This window comes from Odocoileus virginianus, chromosome 28, assembly GCF_023699985.2.
Source record: "Odocoileus virginianus isolate 20LAN1187 ecotype Illinois chromosome 28, Ovbor_1.2, whole genome shotgun sequence".
In the NCBI taxonomy this organism is placed as follows: domain Eukaryota; kingdom Metazoa; phylum Chordata; class Mammalia; order Artiodactyla; family Cervidae; genus Odocoileus; species Odocoileus virginianus.
In genome coordinates, this window is record NC_069701.1 from 34322842 (window position 1) to 34345556 (window position 22715).

Genomic DNA, 22715 nt, shown 5'->3' on the forward strand with positions numbered 1-22715 from the left:
AGGAGTTACTGCGTTGACACAGTAGCCCTAGTTAAGGGCCTGTCTACTGAAGTGGCAGGTAGAGTGCTTTGTCTTTGGAATTACCTAGTCTTTTCTAGAAGTTTATTAACCACTGCAGGGAGAATTAGTCCACATTTTATTTAGCACATTCTAATATTCTTGCTTGGAGAGAAGAGCTGTTCTAGTAGGGCCCTGGTTAAAGGGGCATTTCCTTGCAGTCCAACTCTGAAGTATAAGAGTTGGCAAAAAGCAGTCTTATGGAGACCACCCACACCCAGATTAGATATGAGTTTAAAAGGGTGAGGGCATTGCCTCATGATAGGAGATGATGCACTGAGCACTGAAACCGCTTAGTGTACACAGGCCGTCTACACTGAGCGCTGAAACCACTTAGTGTACACAGGCCGTCTACACTGAGCGCTGAAACCACTTAGGTACACAGGCCGTCTACACTGAGTGCTGAAACCACTTAGTGTACACAGGCCGTCTACACTGAGCGCTGAAACCACTTAGGTACACAGGCTGTCTACACCAAGTGCTGAAACCATTTAGGGACATAGGCCGTCTACACTGAGCGCTGAAACCACTTAGTGTACACAGGCCGTCTACACTGAGCGCTGAAACCACTTAGTGTACGCAGGCTGTCTACACTGAATGCTGAAACCACTTAGTGTACACAGGCCGTCTACACTGAGCGCTGAAACCACTTAGGTACACAGGCCGTCCACACTGAGCGCTGAAACCACTTAGTGTACACAGGCCATCCACACTAGGCGATGAAACCACTTAGGTACACAGGCCATCTATACCAATCGCTGGAACCACTTAGTGTACGCAGGCCGTCTACGCTGAGCACTGAAACCACTTAGGTACGCAGGCCGTCTACACTGAGTGCTGAAACCACTTAGTGAGTCTAGCATTTAAACTCTGAGGGTCATGGGAAGGGGTTGGCCTTTCTTCCTGCCAGTTATCCGAATCTTGGTGTTTTTCAGAGGGACCTGATGATCCGCCCTCTACCCCAAGGGGACTCATGTTCTAGAAAGTTAGAGCTGTAGAGGTAGATAGTAATTTGAAGCAGAGGTAGAGGCAGCCCTATCAACAGGAAAGCATCATGCATTATAAGTGAAGAGGCTTTGTTTGGTCCAGATTAACTTTTATTTCTCAGTTTGACTTCATCGGCATGTGGTATCAAAATTGGTACACACGAAAAGGATACTGACACAGGGTCTACTTAAAAGGCCTGTAGCAGAGTGGTAGGAAGATGAAAGTAACAGACAGCCTAGAAGTTGGAGTTTTTAAAAAGTGAGTTCAAATGTTAGTTCTGCCACATCTATGACCAGAGAGGCAACTTCTCTCTAATCCTGCTTTCTCCTGTTACGGTGTGGATCTGGTCATTATGAGATCACTCACGTTATCTTGCAGCTCTGAGCTTTCTGTTACTCGTCTGTCCCTTTGTGGCCATGTGAGACCACACTGGGCCAGACTAAGGAGAGAAGGCCACAGTGGTTGAGGTGCTTTGAGGACCTGGACTTGGCTCAGTAAGACCCATTAGCTTTGCTCAGATTGGGCAGCCTGGGCCCAAAGCCAGATGGCTTGATAGGCTGGGTTTAGCACCTATTCTAGAGTGAAGGAGCCAGTGGAAGTAGACTCTCCAATTCTGCTTATCAATTGTTCTGCCCCAGTGGAAAAGATCTAAAATCTGTAACCTGGTTTCCTGTGTGTGTGTGTGTGTGTGTGTGTAAAAGTCTAAGTAACAGCAAACCCTGTTGGGTGGTGCCTCTGACCCCACCCCAACATGCCCTAGGCCCTTCATCGCCCTGATTATCACTCTCATCTCTTTGCCATTCTCTTCCTAAACTAAACCTGAATGCTCCCAGGCCTCTGCTTTTTTCTTCTAGTTTAAGGTTCTCTCTTTGCAGTGTCCGGAATACTCAATATGCTTAGAGAAGATGCTGTTGAACAGGTGAATTGATCTCACCTGAACTGAAAGGCTATGGGGGTGGGGATGTGAATGCTGATAACCCGTGGGACACAGTCCTGGGGTTCCCTCTCTAGAGATGGGTTAAACTGTTTTCACTCTTGAAAAAAAAAAAAAACAAAAACCGAGATTAAAAAATTGTATTTCAGTGTTAGACTGATACACTTTTAAGAGATTCTCCTAAATTCCTATCTGGTCTCCAGCAGAGAAAGACACTTGAATACAGTTGCCAGAGTAAGGATTCTAAAGGACAGCCATGATGGTCAGACTTCTGTTTTTTACCTTCCTATTTCTGATAAGAACTATGAAGTCATTATATTTACCCAATGCCCCTGCTCAAAAGTGATGCTGTAACATAATTTGTTATAGAAAATCTCTTACAGCCCTTATGTTCTTTGACTGAACTCTTTTGTGTTTTCATCATGCCTGGTGATTCCAGTTTCTCCCCGGCCTGGTCACTTGCGCTCACTTGACTGCTATTTTTACTAAATTTGGGATTACAAGTAGGGGAGTAGAGGGAAACCACTGGGCGCCCCAGTTTGTTTCTATGGAGAAGACTGGGTGCTGCACCTGTGCAACTTGCTTATGGAGCAAGTAGACGCCCCATCCTGGGAGTGTTCTGTCCCTTGGGTGAGAGTTAAGAGGTCAGTCAAAAGCTGAAAGGATTTTTAATGCCCAGCGACCCCATTGGCAGCCTCATGTTCCCTGGGTACCCAAGATGGAACACGAGGCCAAATCCAGTAGTGTTAGCATCCTTCAGGGCTGGATGCCTCCAACAGCACAGCCGTGGCCTCTGCTTCCCCCCACCACCCTGCTCCTCAAAGTGGAGAAACTGCTTCCTGAGGAGTCTGAAGCAGACATGGGTCATGCCTAGCCCTAGAGTATGCTGAGCTGCCAGGCCTCAGAATTCTCAATCTTGCCCAGGCGGTTCACCTGCTCTGTCTCCCCCCAGCCTGTGAACCTCTTGAGGTTTGCAAGCCAGGGTAGAGAAGGCACCGAGAAGTGGACCAGGGGGCTGAGCACCTCCCTTTCCTGGGTGAAATTTCAGTGCTAAATCTCTTCCTGATTTCTGGGCTCAGTAGACCTTCCCTATTCTCACACCCTCCCACCTCCCTCTTAGCTCACCAGCCACCTGCACCTGCCAAACAAAAAAAAGAAACAAAACTCACAGCCCTGTCCCAGAAGCTCCACCCCTCCTTTCAGGGGGCTTGTGTGTTTCCCTCCACCCCTTTGGGTCTTAGATCTATGCCTGGAAAATAAAGGGGAGGGGTTTGGGTGCAAACCTGTTGTCTCCTCAAACCCACCCCCTCTGAATATTAGGATTATAGTGGCATTGCCCCCAAGCCTCCGTCTGCTTTGGCGCCATAACCCTTCTTGCAGAGGGAGGCGACTGTTATTGGTGGAGATAGGCATCTAGCCAAAGCTGCCCGGACTCCTTCAGTGAGCTGTGGGGGTAAGATGAGGGCAGGTGGTAAGGGAAATGGGCTGGAGCAGAGCCCAAAGCCAGACCACCCACCAGAAGTGCAGCAGCAAGGCCCTTCCAGAGGTGATGCAAGGCCTCTTTGCTTGGTGACCCTCCATTCCAGAAGACCCGGGAAGCACTGCTGTGCTCCCACCCCACACTCTATCACCGACCCCGCCACCTTGCCCTCTTCCCAAGCTCAGATACTCACTGGACAATGTCAGCGAAGGCTGAGAGCAGGGGCTTGGACTGGTACTTTATGCCATGCTTGGCACACAGGGACTGCACCAGGGGAGCCACCTTGTAGTAATTGTGTCGAGGCATCGTGGGGAAAAGACTTCAGGGACAACAGGGGACAGTCAGTGGCTCCAGCTCCTCTGTCCCCGCACCACACCCCTCTTCCTCCCCTACGTGAACCCTCCCCAGGTCCCTGCCTCCCCGGCCTCCCTACTCACTGGTGCTCAATCTGGAAGTTGAGGTGGCCACTGAACCAGTCATTGAAGGCTGACTTGTGGACGTTGCATGTTGCCTGGAGCTGCAGGGGAAGGTCAGAGGGAGCATGGCTCTGGGTACCAGATGGAAGGGCCAGCCCAGCCTCCTTCAGGCAAAGCTGGCCTGCTTCGATCACTCCCTTCTCCACGTGGTGGCAGGAGAGAAGTGTCCAGCTAACGAGGCAAGGTTTGGGAACTTCTGTTGTTACCACCACCCACCCCCTTCCCTGGGTCTGTGCCCACCCACCCTTTTAATTGTGTTATGCCCAGGTCTTTCAAGTGACTGTCCCTTACCTGGGTGGAGACCCAGTCCATGTTGCGGTCATGGTCGATGTGCATGGGGATGTGGTTCATCTGTGTCACCCACACAAACCAATTGCTTTCCAGGAACCTGGTGGATGATGCACCCAGACAAAATCAGTATAAGCAGAGCCCAGAGTTCTCATTCTCCCTCAAATAACTGCTCTAGCCCAGCACCTTCCCCAGCCAACACTCCCAGACTAGACTGGTTATTCCCAAACGTCTGCTTCTCTGTGCCAGCCCCTGATCCCCCATCAAGTACTACCTGACCATGAAGAAAAGCCCCAGGAAGCCTTTCAGTCCCAACAGCGGCACGTAAGTGAAGAAGATGCGGACGTAGAAGGTGATCATCCAGGCTAAGTCCTGCAGCGAGAGGCAAGAGAGCACTGTCATGCCACAACGCACCTCTCCTCTTGCAGCGCTTGTTTCTCTGCACGGAGCAGAGACTCTCCCCGACCCTGAGACGAGCGTCACAGCGGCCTCTCTCAGCTGCCCCCTCCAGTGCCATCTGGCACCGCTGCTCCTTTCTGAGGGGCGCCCCCAGCCCTCCTTGCTGGTTTCCTTCACAGGGGCCAGGTCTCCGTCTCCAATCCCCCCCAGCCCATCTCTGTCCTTCCTCTGGCTGCCAAATGAATCTTCTAGGACTGCAGCTCAGTCCGGGCCAGCACCCTGATCAAACTGTCAATCAATTTCCCACATCACTCCCCACCTCTGACACCCAAATTTGTCCATTCATTCCCAGCTTCTCTGCTCAGAGTCTATTCCTACTTCCCCACCTCTACCTGTCCAGGGCCAGCTAGAAAAGTGATGTCATGAAGTCCTTTCTGATGCCTCCCATCCAGCCAGGTGCAGTCAGCTCCCTTTTGGAATCCCAGAACCTTCAACCTATACCTCTTCTCTGGTTGTAATCACATCCTGTTTCATCAGACATTTCCTGAGGGTAGGGGCCGTCTCTTGTTCCTCTTCCCCCTACCCAGCCTGGCCCCTGCTTTGTGCCGAGCACAGTGACCTCAGGAGATACTCGCTGAATGAAATAGGGCATCAGAAGTCAGGTTGCCTGCTGAGCCCAAATCATCTCATCTAGAGATATAGTAGGTCTCTACCTGGTTCTCCTATTTTGCTCTAAATTAGGCCTGGAGTAAACCCCAGTGGCATTTTCCCTGGGGAACCCCATTCCCAGCCCTTAGGGTACTGGAGACAAAGGATGTGGGATCTGGGGGCCATGGATACTTACCACCCACTTCTTCCTCTTGATAACAAAGTAGAAAATATACCACTGGAAGTAGACAGGCAGCAAGGCTGGGGGCCCAACTGGGGAGGAAATGGAGACATGGGCGGGAGTGTGAGCCGCAGAAGGGTCACCAAGGGCCAGCTGTTAAGGGACAGATGGCCTCCAGCACAGGGCTGCCCCTCTGCCACCTCCTGTCACCCCTCCAGCCGCCCCCCTCAATCCATCGGGACCGACCAGGCACTGAAAGTGGGCATGAATGCCAGCCTGAAGAAAGGAGAATCTCCCATGGATGCTGAGAGGGTGAGCAGTAGGGCATGACATTCTCTTCCGTGGAAGAGGACAGCTGGGGGAACAAGCTTCACTTGGCGTGGAAGCTGCCCTGCACCCGTGCCTTGAAGAAGGTGCTGCTCATCCTCCCCGAGCTGAGCTGCTGTGTCTTCAGCCCTGCCTCTGCTGGGGGCCCTCTCCTGGCCCTGTGCCCGTCCTTGCAGCCATCAGCCCCCTGCTCCTGGCTGCTCCACCACGCGGGTGAAAGGACAGGAGCTGCAAAGTGTGTGTGTTGAGTGGGGGGACCCTGCTGATCCTCCACAGGCTGAAAGCTCACTTCCCTGCACTAGGGAAATGAGCTGGTGCCACCCAACCTGAAGCAGCCTGGAGGTTGACTATCGAAAGGGGCGCAAGAGCATCTCTTAGTACTGGGAGTTGAAGAAGAGGCTCCCGTCCACTGTGCTAGTCGGTTTCCTTCTGTGTCCCTTCTCTGCAGGGCCCTGACGTTACCTATAACCCAGCGTCACGACGCTCACCCATGGCTCTTCTAGCCTGCTGTGCCATGGAGTCTAGCCTTCTTCCAGTGTTTCTGTTCCCCTCTTCTATCCCATCCCCGTTTCTCCATAGGGATGGAGTTAAGATAAATTCCTTGAACTAAAATGAGATCAATGGAATCATCCCCGCCTTGGGGGAACAGCTGAACGGCCGTTTAAAATTCCTTAGGCATTATGGAAGGGCTTCCCTCGGAGTTCAGTTGGTAAAGAATCTGCCTGCAAAGCAGGAGACCTGGGTTCGATTCCTGGGTTGGGAAGATCCCCTGGAGAAGGAAATGGCAACCCACTCCAGTATTCTTGCCTGGAGAATCCCATGGACAGAGAAGCCTGGCAGGCTACTGTCCATGGGGTCTCAAGAGTCGTACATGACTTAGCAACTAAACCATCACCACAGGCATTATGGAGCAGATCTTTAAAGCAGCAGCAGTCTTCAGAAAGAGCTTAACAACTTCCCTGGTGGTCCAGTGGTTAGGAATCCACCTTGTAATGCAGGGGTCTTGGGTTTGCCCCCTGGTCAGGGAACTAAGAGCCCACATGCCATGGCATAACTAAGCCCGCACTCCTCAACTACTGAGACCGGTGCTCTCCAGGGTCTGTGATTCAAAGTGAAGTTCCCTCATGCAGCAGCTAAGACCCAACACAGCCAAATAAATGATTGTTTTTAAAAAAGGAAGAAAGAGCTTAAGACAACCATAGAAACGTTGTCTCTTCCGCTCCCTCTTGCGGTCCAATCCTCCCATTGCTAGCCAGCTACCTTTTGTCCCCTGGAGAGTTGGGCTGTGCTCCACCTTGACCCTGGTGAGTGCTTGACAAATCAAAGTGAAGTTTCACAGGTTTAATCAGGATTGCTCCCCAGCACTCAGTTCCCTTGTGGAAGCCAGGGTGGGCCTGGAGGAACTAGTTTGATCCCAACACCAGTGACCTTTGACCAAACATTAGCCTAACTGTTGACTTTGCCCCTTAGAAGGTAGACTGCTCCCTTGCAGGGAGTAACCTGGTCCATGAGGAGAACTTTCTCCAGCCTTTACTTCAAACACTGTCATCCCAGGAGGCTCACTCCCTACTTACACCACAGTTGGCAGCCCCTGCCAAGGCAGCAGCCACCCTGGTGCTGGAGGAGGATACTCACTCAGGAAAAAGTATTTGTGCTGATGGTTGTAGGGCATGTACTTTTTCTTCTGTTTCCCCAGCTGGGAAGGAAAAGCAAACACAAGTCAGCACCCACAGGCTGGTCACCCATCCCCTGCCCCCTGTGACTCTGGCTCTTCCCCAGCAGGAGCAGAAGCCTACTGCAGGGGCCATCAGCTTGCTGGTGCCATAGAAGGCTCCCATAGGTCGAGCCTGACCTCCAGCTCCTGGCGCATGAAGCCCAAGCTGCTGGGCTTGCTAAGCTCACCACACCATGGACACGGCTCAGTGGCTCACACCCGCACAAGGCATGAGCACAGTAGAGCCTGGGGGTCCTCAGAACTCCCCATGTTCATCCAGACACACCCTTGTCAGGTTTCCAGGGCCCCTCACTTCCCCTTCCTGTCTCCATCTGGTACTCTTTTGACACCAGCGTCTCCACAGACAACCATCTTCACCTCTATACGGGCCAGCAGTCTCTCTATATCCAAGCCCCTGACCTTCTCCAAAACTGTTTAGTTTCTTCAGATGTCAACATGAGCTTTATAAAACCCCTTGAAAGCTAAGCAATGTATGCCAAATATTTGTAGAAAGAATACCAAGAAGAGCTTGGCAATCTGAAGGTCCTGGCAAGCCAGCAGGTGGTAAGGCGAGCTGCTACCAGTTCAGCCAGGGTCCCCTAACGAGAGCGCTCAAAACCGTGACAGCGCAACTCTGCACTCTCCTTCAACAGCTCCTTCTGCCCCACGTGCCCTCCTTGGTTCTGGTGACCAGACGACCACAGGGTACAAGAGGAACTCTACCCCAGAGCAGGATACCCCAGAGCTCATCCTTCCTTCGTAAGTCCATTTGCTGTTTTGACAGAACATTTACTGAGACTGTGCCAGGCACTTTTGCTAAATGCAGCATTCTTCCTACGTTAACTGACTCATTCAACAAGTATTTATTAAGTGTCTATGTGCCTGGCACTGTTCTAGGTGTGAGGATACAGTGATGAGCAACACAAAATTCCTACCCTCGTGGAGCTTATAATCTTAGGAGAGGAAGCTGGTAATGACCTTATAGACAGAGTTGAAGATAATTACAGATTAAAAACAGTAAAATATGACCGAAAGGGAGGAAGGCAGTGTCTTGGGTAGGATAGTCAGATACGGCCTCCTTGGGGCCCTGAAATCAGAATGGAGACCTGAATGAGAAGGAGCCAGCAGTGCCGACACTGGGAGGAAAAGCATTTAAAGCAGAGGAAACAAAGGTTTGGGATGTTTAAGGGACAGAGGAAGGCCAGTGCAGCTGGGAATATAAAAGGGAGAATAGTCAATAAAGCCAGAAAACTAGGGATGGGCAAATCATGCTGGCCCTGGGAAGGCTACAGGAAGGAGTTTGGATTTTATTCCAAAAGTGATGGGAAGCCCTGGTTGGCCTTCAGCAGGTGGCAGGATCTGCTTTGCACTTTAAAGGCTCACTCTGGCTAGTGGTGGGGAGAATGAACCGCAGGGGGCAGGTAGAGTTGAAGGGAGACCAGCAAGGCGACTGGACCAGTATTCCAGATCTGAGATGGACCAGACCCAGAGATGGGAGGCAGGGGAGATGGAGAAGTCTATGGACTGGAAATATGTTTTGAAGGCAGCATCCCATCCCAAGCAACATTAACCAAGAGGGAGAAGCCAAAAGAGAAGCATCTGCCATGTTTGGTGGTGTAGGTGGGTAGAACTCTGGCCTTTTTGTTTGGGGACTGTTACGGAAGGGAGCTCTGTGTGCCGGCTGCCTCCTTGAATGGCAATCAAGACTGATGGCCATTACAGTGCTGATAACTGCCCCACTGTGTTTCAGCTCTTGAAGGCCAGTAAAGTTATCTTTAGCATGAAGAGTTCCCTACACTTCCCTTGTTCTCCAGGGGAGCTGGGAGGCACTGGGACAGATGCTCCTGGGTCAGCCCGGGATCAGTCCTCAGTCTGGACCCTCTGAGGCTGAACCAAGAGCCAAGCAGTCTGTAACCCACGCATTTCCTAACAGACAGCCTATCCTCAGCCTTGTAACTAAACAAACAAACAAAAAACCCCCAAAACAAAAAAAAAACCCCAAAACTCCAGAGAGTTATTTTGGTCCCAGAGCATTCTCTATTTTTAGTGTCTACAGAAAGGAATTTCCTAAAAACCCGAGTACCAAGAAACAACAGAGGGGAAAAAAAGAAGCACCAGAGGCAATGGTGTGAGAAGGTTCCCTTCCACTTAAGACTCTCGTCCTTTTTTTAAAAAAAAAATCTTTATGTCCTTTTTAAAAAAGAAATCTGTATAGTGACAACAGAAGTGCTACCAGGAGCCTCATGCTCTGCCCAGGAAACAACCCACACTGCTCTCTAAGGAGCCACGCGAGCCAGGGCAGGCCAGGGCTGGGTGTGTCACTGGCACAGTACTGGGCATATAGCAAACCAAGTAAGTCTCTTTCCAGGAAGTGGGACAATTAGAACCTTGTGGTCCCAGGAAATACAAGCCCCAAGCTAGGGGTTCCTGGTGCTAGGACGGCCAGCGCTGCCAGAACCTTCCCACAGAGTTCTTCTCATGGCCAGAGAGGAAGGGAAGGAGGGCCAGGCTGTCTTAAATTCAGGCCTGGAACTGAAATGTTTTTAACAACGTTTAATTCTGGGTGTGCTCAAATGTCATAGCGCATGGAGTAGGGGAGGGGGACCTGGCAAAACTCAGACTACTGCCCAGAGCCTTGGGACAAAGGGTTTTAAATCAACTTTTCAAAGAACTCCACTGGCCACTCACAGCCTTCGGTCGCCTAGCACTCACTGCAGGCTCACAAGGTCTCCCACCCACTCTCAGGAATTCATCCAGTAGAGGCTGCAGTGTAATTGTTGCTCACAGCCTCAGATGGCAGCTCAAACCCAGTGCTGACCACCCTGAAAGTCAGACTAGAATCAGGTGGGCGGGAAGAATTACTCAGTGGATGAATATTCCAGGCATTGGGCGACAGAGGAGTAATCCAGTCTAGCTGTTGTGGGGGAGACGATGACACAGTAGGATGCGAGTGTGATGATTACAAAGTGCAGGGGGCTGACAGCCTGGGGTGGGGGTGTCTAAAAAGCACCATCCATCGCCTTCCTTCAAGGCTGAGTGGCGTCTGCACAGCAATCTGGTCATCCTTTGAGTCCTTAGCAGCATGTGGTACCTTTCTGCAATAGCTATTTGCTGACTTGAATTCACAACGAAGGACTTAGGCTGTCCTGGCAGCCTGTTTATTCCCTATGGCCTCCCACAACTTCCAAACAGTCGCCTGGCCAGCCCAGCCCGCAATGTCTTACCCACACAGACCAGCATTGTGAGCACTTGCCCGCAAGCCCACTGTGCTGGCTGGTTTCTGTGCTCCAAGACCATCACTGATAACCTCTGCTCACCTCCACAGAGAGGACCTTCCCCAGGGCAAAGAAGAAGGGGTGCATGTTGATGTCGGGGTCTTTGCGGAAACAGTTGGGCTTGGCATGGTGCTGGAAGTGCAGGTGGTTCCACCAGCTGGCAGGGGCCCCCTACAAAAAAGTAGGGTGTGAATATGAAAGCCTCGTGTCCCCTCTCCCCAGGGCAGCCCGTCATCGACTTGAGTTTCAGAGAGTTCCTCCCCATCCCACTGACCTTCAGGTGACCGATCACAAAATGATGTATCAGGTGGTTCCACTTAGAGGTGCCGAAGACGGACAGGTGTCCAAAGTCATGCTGCAGCCAGCCAGCCTGGACCTGAGCGAGAAGGGTTAGCGCTGAGAGCAGCTCAGCGTCCATCAGAACTGACTCGGCCTCTCCTCCTTCCCTCATCCACCTGGCCTGTGCTGGCCAAACTGAGTACATCCGGAAAGGAGTCAGGAAGTCTGGGTCCTGCCTCTGCCACCGACTCACATGAGAGCTGGGGCCAGTCACTATCCCTTCTCTGTTCTTCGGAGTCTCCAGCTCTGGGCCTCTGTGACTTCCGATGGACTAAACATCCAGAAGTACAGACCGGGATGGAGTGACAAACTCAGGCAAGCAGGAGGCTTAATGAACAAGTGGGTTCTGACAGCCAGGTGTTGGGGCAGTGTTGTGGCGGGGGGCGGGGGAAGCCAAGCTTTACCAAGAAACCAGAATCTTGGTTCTTGGCATGCCTGGACCATGACAGAATCTGAACATGAAGTTTCTGAGGAGACACGCCACAAGAAGAAGGGAACCCTGGGAGGAGCAGCTAGAGAGGTAGCGGGAAAAACAGAAGGTGCCTGTGTGGTGAAGATGAGCAGAGAGAAGCCACAGACAACGGGACGTGTGTTCTCTTTCTGCACCAGCTCTCCCGCTGTGTCCTCAGTGGCCTCCTAAGGGGTACAAAGAACTTACCCTACGGGTACTGGGTGAGGCTGTGCTCCCAACAAGCCCAGGGCTCTCACCTGAACTATACTGAGCAGCACGGAACACAGGAGGAAGGGCACGAAGGACGTCCCCAAGAGCCAGAGAGTGAGCCAGGCGGCGACGTCCAGCAGCAGGATGTGCAGCAGGCACAGCAGGAAGAAGACAGGGTTGGACTTCATGAGCCCCATCCGCTCCACCGTGGCCCGCAGCTCCCGGAACTCATGAGTCAGCTCTTTCTGTATTAGAGTGGAGGTGGAAAGGCTGTTATTCTCCCCAGTGCAACCCAGCACTGCAGCCAAGATCCCTCTTAAGCTCAAGGCACTCCCACTGTGATAACCTAGGAAGCCCACAGTCATAGGTAAAGGTACCACAATGCCAAGGATAACAAGAGGTGCTGTGGGATCAGGTCTAAGACCATGTGGTCTTTGGAGTTAAACAGAATCATTCTGCCCCTGCTTTGCCACTTACTGACAGCGTGATCCTTGGTCATGTTGTTTAACCTCTCTGACCCTCAGTTTTCTCATCTGGAACTGTGGATTATATGATGTTATGCTTGGCACAGAATTAAGTGCTCAGTCAAATGGTCTCGGGTTGAGGATGGTGATGGAAGTGGTGGTGGCCTTGTGAGAACCACAGCTTCCAGAGGCCCTGAAACCCAACAACTATGTGGGGGAAGCAAGGGTCTCAAGATTTGCAAGAACTACTGACTGTGGTCACCTGTGAGCATATGGAAGCCTGCCTTCTACCCCCTGCCCCTCCATCACCACAGGGTCTCACATTCTTAGTGGGCTCAAAGCTGGGCTGCTCCGGAGACAGCTCTCCAATCAGGAGGGAGTTCATATACTTCCCCACAAGGCCTTTGTTGATGTGGAACGCCACAAAGGGATCCTGCAAGGATGGGAAGACAGAACAGTGAGGAAGTCAGCCCTGCCCCCTGGACTTATGGAGGGCTCACACCAAAGGCCATCCTCCTGATCCTGCAAGGACATTGCACCCAAGTTCAAATGGAGACCACCACCCTCCAAGCAGCCTCCCTTTGAAGCTGCTCAGACTAGTCCCTGGTGTCCACCACTCAAGATCACCCACAGCATCTGTGTTCTAGTAAGAAGGGTACCACACCAATGAACAAGAAGCACGGGCAGGGGGACCACAGAAAGCCGCGCCTGTGCTGGCCTTTCCTCTGAGTGTCTCATGAAACCTGAGGAAGGAGACTCCTTGTGTCCACTAGGGGACGTGTGCAGTTCTCCCCCTTTGCTCCATAGCTGTTCCGGTGGCCTTCCATATTTCTCCTCCCACTCCGAATACCCCATGCCCTGGCGCACCAATTCTGGTTCTCCAAGGTGGGGTCCTCAGTGACTAAATTGATGAGATTAACGTCCTGAAGGTCAGACAGCCCCCAGGCCCTAAGGCAAAGCCACTAGCGAGGAGGGATCCGGGGCGGAGCCAGCGGCCAGTGGCACCACACGTCCGGACCAATCGCGCTCCCCGCTGCGGCCGGCCCCGGCAGCCAAATCACACTGCAAGAAGCCCCAGGGTTCGGGCCAGCTCAGTCTACACATGCGCCAATCCACACCTTCTTTGCCTTCGGCCACAGCCTGCGCGCCCCAGAGGCCTCTCCGGAGACGAGCACAGCCTCACAGGCTTACCGCGTCCGAGGGAGGGGCTGGTCCTCACACGGTTGGGCTCCACCGCGACATCACAAGAACCCTAGTAGCCCGAGGGGCGCTCTGAGATAGCAGAGAAAGCTGGGAACAGTAGAAGGGGTCGCGGCGCCAGGCGAAGGATATAGGGTGAGAGGACACAGCGAAGAGAAAGCTCCAACCTCTGGGTCCCAAGGAGTACCCCACCCCACCCCCCACCCCCCACCCCCAGCTCTGCAACTCAGAAGGGAGGTGCTAGCAGGTTGTCTAGAGAGGGAAGCAGCAGAATCGGGGCTGAGGAGCGCGCTGGCCCGAGGGAGGGATGCCACCAGCACCAGGCTTAGAGCCCAGGAGTGCAAACAGCTGTCCGCTAAGGCGAATAGCTGGAGACCCTGCTGGACTGAGGCTGAGTGACCTCCCCCACAGGATTCCAGGACTGCTCTCGGGTGGGTCCTAGCTATGCTGGTGCAGGCTCCCCACCTTCCGCACGATGGCCCCATTCCTCCCTGGGCACAAGCAGGCGCTAGGCGTCTCTGGCCAGTGCTGCCCCATCCCTGTTGATGTCTTCACCCTGTGCAGGGGTTCCCAAGACAGTGGGCGCTAGGTGGCTCTCCCCCAACTCAGTTCTCCATCCTGCCTGCACTCGCCAGCCTAGCCAGGCACGCTTGGTCCAGACGCCGCTGCGCTTCCCTCCCAGCCACCCAGACAGGTCAAGAATCCCTCTCCCCGCCACTGACCCCTCCTCCCTCGGTCTCGGCGGGTCCGCCGTCGGGGAGCCCCGCACCCGGGAGCTTCCTCTCCCTCCTAGCCCTGCTCCCCGGCCTGCCCACACTTTGAGACCGCAGATTCCCGGCCGCAAACAGAGCCCCCAGAGCGGTGGCGCGGCCCTTTGTCTGTGCGTGCACATTGCCGGCCTCCGTCCCTACTCCCCAGACTCCACTTCTTCACCGCCTCTCCTGCCCTTGCCCGATCTGGCAGCACACCCAGTCACCCAGCAACAGGTACGCTCCTGCGCCTCCCGGCTTTCCCCAGAACTAGAGGGTGTTCAGCCACGACTGCCAAACTTCCTGTCTCGCGCGCTGAGCCTCCAGCTCTAGCCGTCCGGTCCCGCCTCCTCCGGTGCCCCCGTCTGGCAGCTCTCACCGTGGCATCCTGCCCCGCGTAGTGGCTGATGACCCGGGAGCCCCCGGGATGCCGGCGGACGAATTCGCTGATGTTGTACACCTTTCGGTCAACAACGAGCCACCGCTCTTTTTCACGCCCAGAGCGCTGCGCCACTTCGTCCCAGGTGAAGTAGCGCGGGGTCTGCCCCTGGGCGGGGGTCTGCCCCTGGGCCGGGGTCTCGGGAGCCATCGGGGCCGGGCGACAACGCGCGCCGGCTGGGTGGCTGCGGTCAGGAGCACGCACAGGCCCCGCGGGGTAGCGCGCGCGGGCCTCGCAGGCTCGGGTAGCGGGTCCGCTGGTGCGCGTCCCGAGCCCTGCTGCTCGCGCTCCTATTTGTCGAGCTGCGTGGCGCGGGAGAGAGTCCCCGCCTCCCCGCCGGCCCCTCACGGGCGGGCGCTTGGGGAGGGTCGTGGCAGGCTGGCGGGGGGCGGATCGCGCGCCCCCTTGCGGGCTCCTTGCCCGGGTCGCCGCCGGATCCCACTTTTTTTTTAGGCTCGAGCTCACAGGGGGCGCCGCGGCCTGGATAACGGTTCCTGTGAAGACTCCTGGGTGCGGGGCCCGGCTCGGGGAGGAGGGCGCCTAGTGCGCGGGTGCCCTGGGCTTCTAGGGTAGGGTGGGCTCGGCCGGGGTGGAGGGCAGTGGGCAGAGGCCGAGCGGGCGAGTGGGTGGACGAAGGGCGGGCCTTGCTGCCAAGGAGGCCTGCCACGCCTACAGGGTTGAAGACTGGGGGGTTTGGCGAGGGGGTGTGGAGAGGGCCGTCCCAGGGGCCTCGTCTTTGGAGTGGGGGCATCCTCGCTTGTTCCAGACCGTGACCTGACCTGATGAATTCTCCCGCCTTCTTCCCTCTTAGCTCCACCGGTCGAGTGGCTGGAACGAAAGAGTCAGAACCCTTGGCAGTTATCTTGTAAAGGCATAATTATGGGGTGTTGGCTCGGGAGGTGGGTGGGAATGGTTAATGCTTTACTGTGCTCAGTATAACATTAAAAATGCCCTACAAATGTTGTAACCCTGTTTGCCCTTTTTGCTTTTTTTTTTTTATTTTAATTCTCCCAATTAACTTCCATCCTTAAATAAAAGGAAGTGGCCCAGCATCTCGGAGTCTCTGGGAGGCCCTGAGTGGACAGCCTGGACCTTCCTTTTGAGGCATCGCTCCTCCATCCTGGAGGCACCTGGGAGCTGCAGGAGACCTTTAGGTAGCTTAGGGGCTTGGAGCTCTGAGCTTTCCGAAAAGGTGAAAAAGAACACAGGTTTCCTGGGTCCGGGGTGGGGGGGGGGGGGGGGGTGGACAGTCAGAAGAAGTTAGAGTTATGAAGAAGCTCAGTTCATGTGTTAAATTTTATTTATTCAGAAAGCACTTTACAAAGCACGTACTATGTGCCAGGCACTGTTAGTACGTTGTGAACATTACATTCATTTAATTCTCTTTAACAACACTTTGAGATAGGAACCTCACCTACAGATGGAGCAGATGGAGCCCCTGGGAGGTGAAGTATTTTGTCACACAGTTAAGTGGAAGGACTGAGCTGAGAACCCCCCTGTACTCTGAACCCCTGGGCTCTGCTGTCTCTCCTCTGATTATACTAGTGGGATTCGATTCTGCAGCCCAGAGAAAGGAGACTGTATTCCATGCACTTGAAGTAGGGTATTTGCCCGTAGGAGTCAGGAGACTAGGAGAAATACAGCTAGATTTCTGGTAGGAAAGAACCTTCATCCATTCAACCCAAATCCCTCATTTCTTGAGATAAAAATGGAGGTTCAGAATGGAGAAAGGACTTCTGAGGGGAAGCTCAGGTGTCCTGGCTTCCAGGTAAGATGCCAGGCCACTGTACCTTGCTCAGGAATGATGGCCCATGAAGCTCCCCCTTAGCACAGCCAATTTTCCATTTAAAAAAAGAACATGCCCAACAACTTAGCTGTGTAATACAGGAAGTGGGGGGCAAGGGGCTTGTGGAGGATGAACTCATGGGATTTCTTTAATGCAGTTGTCTTCTTACCCCTTACAGACCAGTATAGTAAACCTACTATTTAACAGATAAGACTGAGATCCAAAGAGCAGGAGCCACACACTGAAGTAATGAGAATTAAAAAAAAAAAAGCGGGGGGGGGGACCTAATTAAACTGAAAAGCTTTTGCACAACAAAGGAAACCATAAGTAAGATAACCCTCAGAATGGGGGTTATGCAAATGAAGTGACAAAGGATTAATCTCCAAAATATACAAACAGCTCAATGCAATTTAACGTCAGAAAAAACAATCCAATCAAAAACTGGGTGGAAGACCTCTATAGACATTTCTCCAAAGAAGACATACAGATGACTAACAAACTTGTAAAAAGATGCTCAATATCACTAATTAACAGAGAAAGGCAAATCAAAACTACTATGAGATATCACCACACGTGGGTTAAATGGTTACCATCACAAAGTCTACAAACAGTAAATGCTGGAGAGGGTGTGGAGAAAAAGGAACCCTCTTGCACTATTGGTGGGAATGTAAATTGATACAGTCACTGTGGAGAACAGTATGGAGTTTCCTTAAGAAACGAAAAATAAAACTACCATGTGACCCAGCAATCCCACTGCATTTATGAGCATTTCCTTAGGATAAGTTCTACATGTGTAATTAGTGCACTAAATGATAAAAACATTTTTAGACTCCTGTTAAGTGTTGCCACATCACTTCTCTGCGAAGTCTGTTTATTGAGCACATACTTTGGGTGATTTCGTTTCACTGCAGCTGCCAACACCAGAACAAGACAGGAATGCAGATCTACCTGGCCAAGTGTCTCCCCCCCAGCACTGTGAGCTCTAAACATTCAGGAATGAAGCACAACCACTTGGGATCTCACCAGTCCCCCACATTCTATCCAAATAATTATAATATCTACTTGCAAACACATTCTATTCTAAATGCATTTCAGGCTTAAAAAGGGCTCCATCAAGTTCCAACAAGATGTAGCAAGGAAGGGAGGCAGTGTGATAGGATAGAAAGAGTGAGGATTCGTATCTGAGAGACCTGGGACCTAGTCCGCCACTCCACTCGATGCCGTGTAATGTCATGTTAGAAGTCACGTCAGCCTCTCTGGTTACAGGTTCCATATCTAAATTAAAGAGGCCAGATTCCTTCCAGTACTAGTAATCCATATGTTTTTTGATGAAAGTGTTACTTAAAATTCCATATCTCTGGTCGGTATTCACTTACAGACAAGGCTTTTGATAACCATTCCTTTCTTGGATAGATTACGCAGCAGTTGCCTGTCATTGAAGGCAAATTTGACACTCCTATTAAGTTTCTGCCATTTTTATTATTGAAAATTACTGAATTTTTAAGATAATTATGAACTTTTACTGCAAATCAGCGAATTGTTATCTAGTGTACTTGGTTCCAGCAGTTTGGCCAGAGCGATAGTGTTAAGGTCTCCTATTTTGCAGGTAGATTCTTTACCGTCTCAGCCACCAGGGAAGCCAAGATAATACAGTCCTTTTCATACAGGGCTTCCCTTGTGTGGCTCAGCTGGTAAAGGATCTGCCTACGAAGTGGGAGACCTGGGTTCCATCCCGGGGTCAGGAAGATCCCCTGGAGAAGGGAAAGGCTACCCACTTCAGTATTCTGGCTTGGAGAATTCCATGGACTGTATAGTTCATGAGGTCACAAAGAGTTGGACACGACTGAGGGCATTTCACTTTTTTTTTTTCATACAACCTGTGTCCTCTGAGCCTCATTATTTAAACAAAACAAAACAAAAATTTAAATTCCTGAGTGGTCCAGTGGTTAGGACTCTGTGCTTCCACTGCAGGGGACACAGGTTCAGTCCCTGGTCGGGGAACTAAGATCCTGCATGCTGTGCTGTGTGGCGACACCTGCCTCCCCCACCCACCCCCCCAAATTAAATAAGATCAGATATTTTTGTCCCCATTTTGTCATGAGGAAACTGAGAAACTACCATCAGGCAGTAAGTGATGGAGCAGGAATACTGTGACCTGTGATGGCTTTTGATCTGTGACTTCCCACAGATACTCCTCCACAAAGCCCAGATCCACCGCTATATTTGTGACCTAATCCTAGTGAAGCAGAAAATCTTATTCCTGACAACAGTAATTGGACCAAGGGGTCAGAAAGTGACCTCAAGCTCGTTAGAGCCAGTCCCGCAGGGCATATATGGTAAGCAGGGGATGGGGAAATATTCTGCTGGGGTTGCTTAGGTGCCGCCATTTTTTCCTATCACATTGAGATGACTTTCCTGCAGTAAGAGAGAATCAGGCCAACAGGGTAAGAAAAGCAGAGACAAATATCAAGTGTTGAATTGCTGCTTCCAGAGGCCCTGGCTTCTGAAGCTATTTAGTTCTCTGGGAAGTCTCAGATCAAAAGCAATCACAGGTCACATTAGTATTCCTGCTCCATCACTTACCGCCTGATGGCAGTTTCTCAATTTCCTCATGACAAAATGGAGACTATAATTTCTGACCTGTCTTACCTAGTTTGTTTGTTTGTTTGTTTGTTTGTTTGTTTGGCTGTTTGGCTAAGTGATCCAGTAAATTTATTTGTTTCCTTACACTAATTGGAATTTATTTCTTTCTTTTTTTTTTTGTTATTTGCAGCCAGGAAATGAACCCAGAACCTCTGAGTCTCAGGCACCAGGGTTCTTTCTTCTAATTTTAATAATAGAAAGTAGTCTTTGAGCTCTTCCAGTATACCAGGCAGTGCGCTGAGCACGTCACTTATTTACTGGACCAAAACTAAGTCTCAACCCAGAAAGGCTGAATAGGGGACCTTGGAAAAGAGAAACCCCTTCCCCAGGTACCATGACATCTGAACTATCTTTTTTAAAGACTGGGGAGATTAGAGTTTTTGTAAAAAGTGTGGCCAAGTGATTCTGAAACCGAGTCCCCCTAAAACCGAATTCCCTGAAGTCCCATACCGTTTGTAATTAATCTCTCTATCTAAAACTTCATCCCTTTCTTGTTCCCTCTGACCTCAATCCTATGCTACCTGAGCATTCACCGGCCAGAGTCAGATGACTGAAATTACCACAGTCGATAACATTAATTACCCACTAAAATTTCAAATCTAGGTATTATCATTAAACATGCAAACTCTGTTGTTTCTTCAGGGCAAGATCAGCTAACAGATCCTTGAATAATGTACCACTTAGCAAGAGAACTGTAAATCAAAGACATGCTGACTCCTGAAACTACGTCTAAGAACTGTCATAGAAATTTCACAAGATGATTAATTTCCACCTCTTTGTTCTCCCCACCATTTGAAAACTATGTGTTTATTTACTTTGGCTGCCCTGGGTCTTAGGTGTAGCATATGGGATTTTTTAGTTGCAGGATGGAACTCTTAGTGGAGACATGCAGGACTTATTTCCCTGACCAGGGACTGAATTCCAGGCCCCCTGCATTGGGAGCACAGAGTCTCAGCCACTGGACCACCAGGGAAGTCCCCCCCTCCCCGCTTTTTAAAAATTTATTTTTGACTACGCTAGGTCTGTGTTTTGGCACACAGGGTCTTGGGTGCTTTGGGCTTTCTCTAGTGGGGGCAAGCTGAGGCTACTATCTAGTTGTGGTACCCGGGCCTTCCACTGTGGTCGATTTTTATGTTTCGGATCAGGGGCTCTAGAGCACGGGTTCATTAGTCGTGGCACACAGGCTTCATTGCCCCATGGCATGTGGAATTTTCCTGGACATGGGATCAAACATGTGTCCCCAGTATTGGCAGACAGATTCTTAACCACTGGACCACCAGGGAAGTCCTATTCTTCTCCTTTTTAAAAAACCCTCACTCAAAGACCAAGTTAGAGTAGATCTGAGGTTTGTCTCCTATTCCTTTGTTTGGCGCTCTGCAATAAATCCTGACTTTGCCGCGAACTCCCACTGTCAGAGTTGGGCTGTCTGTGCCACAGGCACCTGAGCCCTTGCTGGGTTTCTGTTCTTCCCTGGTGGGGAAGGCTCCCCAGTGAAAGGCTCCAGATTGCAGTACACTCTTCTACAATGAAGGAGCTAGTCCTTTCCCTGCCTCCTTCCTGCTTAATGCTTCCTCATTCTTATTAGCCATTCTGATTTGATAATGTGCAATGGGTTTTTTGTTTGTTTGTCCCCCCACCCCACCCCTGCACTACATGGCATGTGGGATCTTTTTTTTTTTTTTTTCTTCTTCCATTTATTTTTATTTGTTGGAGGCTAATTACTTTACAACATTGCAGTGGTTTTTTTCATACATTGAAATGAATTAGCCATGGATTTACATGTATTCCCCATCCCGGTCCCCCCTCCCACCTCCCTCTCCACCCCATCCCTCTGGGTCTTCCCAGTGCACCAGGCCTGAGCACTTGTCTCATGCATCCAACCTGGGCTGGTGATCTGTTTCACCCTAGATATACATGTTTCGATGCTGTTCTCTTGAAACATCCCACCCTCGCCTTCTCCCACAGAGTCCACAAGTCTGTTCTATACATCTGAGTCTCTTTTTCTTTTTTTGCATATATGGTTATCGTTACCATCTTTCTAAATTCCATATATATGTGTTAGTATACTGTAATGGTCTTTATCTTTCTGGCTTACTTTGCTCTGTATAATGGGTTTCAGTTTCACCCATCTGGCATGTGGGATCTTAGTCCCCTGACCTGGGATTGAACCCACCCCCCCTGCAGTGGAAGCATGAAATTTTATGGAGTCTTAACCACTAGACTGCCAGGAAAGTCCTTGCATTGCATTTTTTTTTTTTTTTTTTTTTGATGTGGACTATTTTAAAGTGAAAGTATTAGTTTCTCTGTCATGTCTGACTCTTCGTGACCCCATGGGCTGTAGCCCGCCAGGCTCCTCTGTCCATGGAATTCTTCCATGGCAAGAACACTGGAGTGGGTTGCCATCCCCTTCTCCAGGGGATCTTCCTGATCCAGGGATTGAACGTAGATCTCTTGCATTGCAGGTAGATTATTTACTGTCTGAACCACCTAGGAAGCCCTGCATTGGAAGGCGAAGTCCCCCACTGGACTGCTAGGGAAGTCCCCCTGCATTGCATTTTTGAGAGAAAGGCTTGATGTAAGTGCAAGATACTTTTTCTGCTAAATCATTATTTTTTAAAATTTCTAACCCATTGCTCTTTTTAAAAAAATAATTGAAGTATAATGTATATGTATGACTGAGTCCCTTCACTGTTCATGTGAAACTGTGTCAACGTTGTTAATCAGCTATACCCCAATACAAAATAAAAGGTTTAAAAAATAATTGATGTATAATTGACATATATTAATTTCAGGCATTAAAACATAATGAGTGAAAAAGGTCGCTTAAAATTCAACATTCAAAAAATGAAGATCACGGCCTCCAGTCCCATTACTTCGTGGCAAATTGAAGGGGAGAAAATGGACACATTTTTTTATTTTCTTGGGCTCCAAAGTCACTGTGGATGATAACTTCAGCCATAAAATTAAGTTGCTTGTTCCTTGGAAGAAAAACTATGACAAATCTAAACAGTGTATTAAAAAGCAGAGACATCACTTTGCCGACCAAGGTGCATAGAGCCAAAGCTATGGTTTTTCCAGTAGTCATGTACAGAATTGGACTATAAAGAAAGCTGAGTGCCAAATAATTGATGCTTTTGAACTGTGGTGTTGGAGAAGACTCTTGAGAGTCCCTTGGACTGCAAGGAGATCCAACCAGTCCATCCTAAAGGAAATCAACCCTAAATATTCATTGGAAGGACTGATGCTGACATTGAATCTCCAATATTTTGGCCACCTGATGCAAAGAGCCAACTCATTGGAAAAGCCCCTAACGCTGGGAAAGACTGAAGGTAAAAGGAGAAGGCAGCAGCAGAGGATGAAATGGTTAGATAGCCTCACTGACTCAATGACATGAACTTGAGCCAATTCCAAGAAACAGTGAAGGACAGAGGAGTCTGGTGTGCTTCAGTCCACGGAGTCACAAAGAGTCGGCCATGACTCAGCAACTGAACAGCAGCAGCATGTACCATGATGATTTGAAATTTCTGTATATTGGAAAATGATCACCACAAGAAGTCTAATTAACAGCTGAATCATTCTAGATTGCAAAACTCTAACCATTGACATCATTACATTTAATTACCTTCAGGCTTCATGGTGAAACCTAATGCTTTGACTTGCTTGTATTG

General features: G+C 50.6%; 1 protein-coding gene and 1 long non-coding RNA gene across 5 annotated transcripts; one reads left to right on the forward strand and one right to left on the reverse strand.

Moving 5' to 3' along the window:
- Nucleotides 1-1132: 1132 nt before the first annotated feature.
- Nucleotides 1133-14916, reverse strand: FADS1 (fatty acid desaturase 1). 4 transcript variants are annotated; one of them, XM_070457472.1, is made up of 13 exons: nucleotides 14559-14640; nucleotides 13896-13986; nucleotides 12553-12663; nucleotides 11814-12011; nucleotides 11041-11142; nucleotides 10809-10937; nucleotides 7413-7473; nucleotides 5466-5542; nucleotides 4497-4594; nucleotides 4226-4322; nucleotides 3896-3975; nucleotides 3652-3777; nucleotides 1133-3423 (listed from the first exon to the last, which is right to left on the reverse strand). In XM_070457472.1, exons 1-13 carry the CDS (start codon nucleotides 14564-14566, stop codon nucleotides 3372-3374), a joined length of 1230 nt encoding a protein of 409 aa, XP_070313573.1. In that variant the 5' UTR covers nucleotides 14567-14640; the 3' UTR covers nucleotides 1133-3371. The 4 variants fall into 4 exon arrangements, with proteins under 4 accessions (XP_070313573.1, XP_020772524.1, XP_020772527.1 ...); XM_020916865.2 differs by lacking the exon at nucleotides 13896-13986 and having other exon boundaries at nucleotides 14559-14916; XM_020916868.2 differs by lacking the exons at nucleotides 13896-13986; nucleotides 14559-14640 and adding an exon at nucleotides 14399-14484.
- On the forward strand, nucleotides 13320-15585 carry LOC139031859 (uncharacterized). The gene is made up of 4 exons (XR_011484368.1): nucleotides 13320-13565; nucleotides 13995-14703; nucleotides 15072-15187; nucleotides 15430-15585. It is a non-coding gene; the product is annotated as an uncharacterized lncRNA (long non-coding RNA).
- Nucleotides 15586-22715: the final 7130 nt, after the last annotated feature.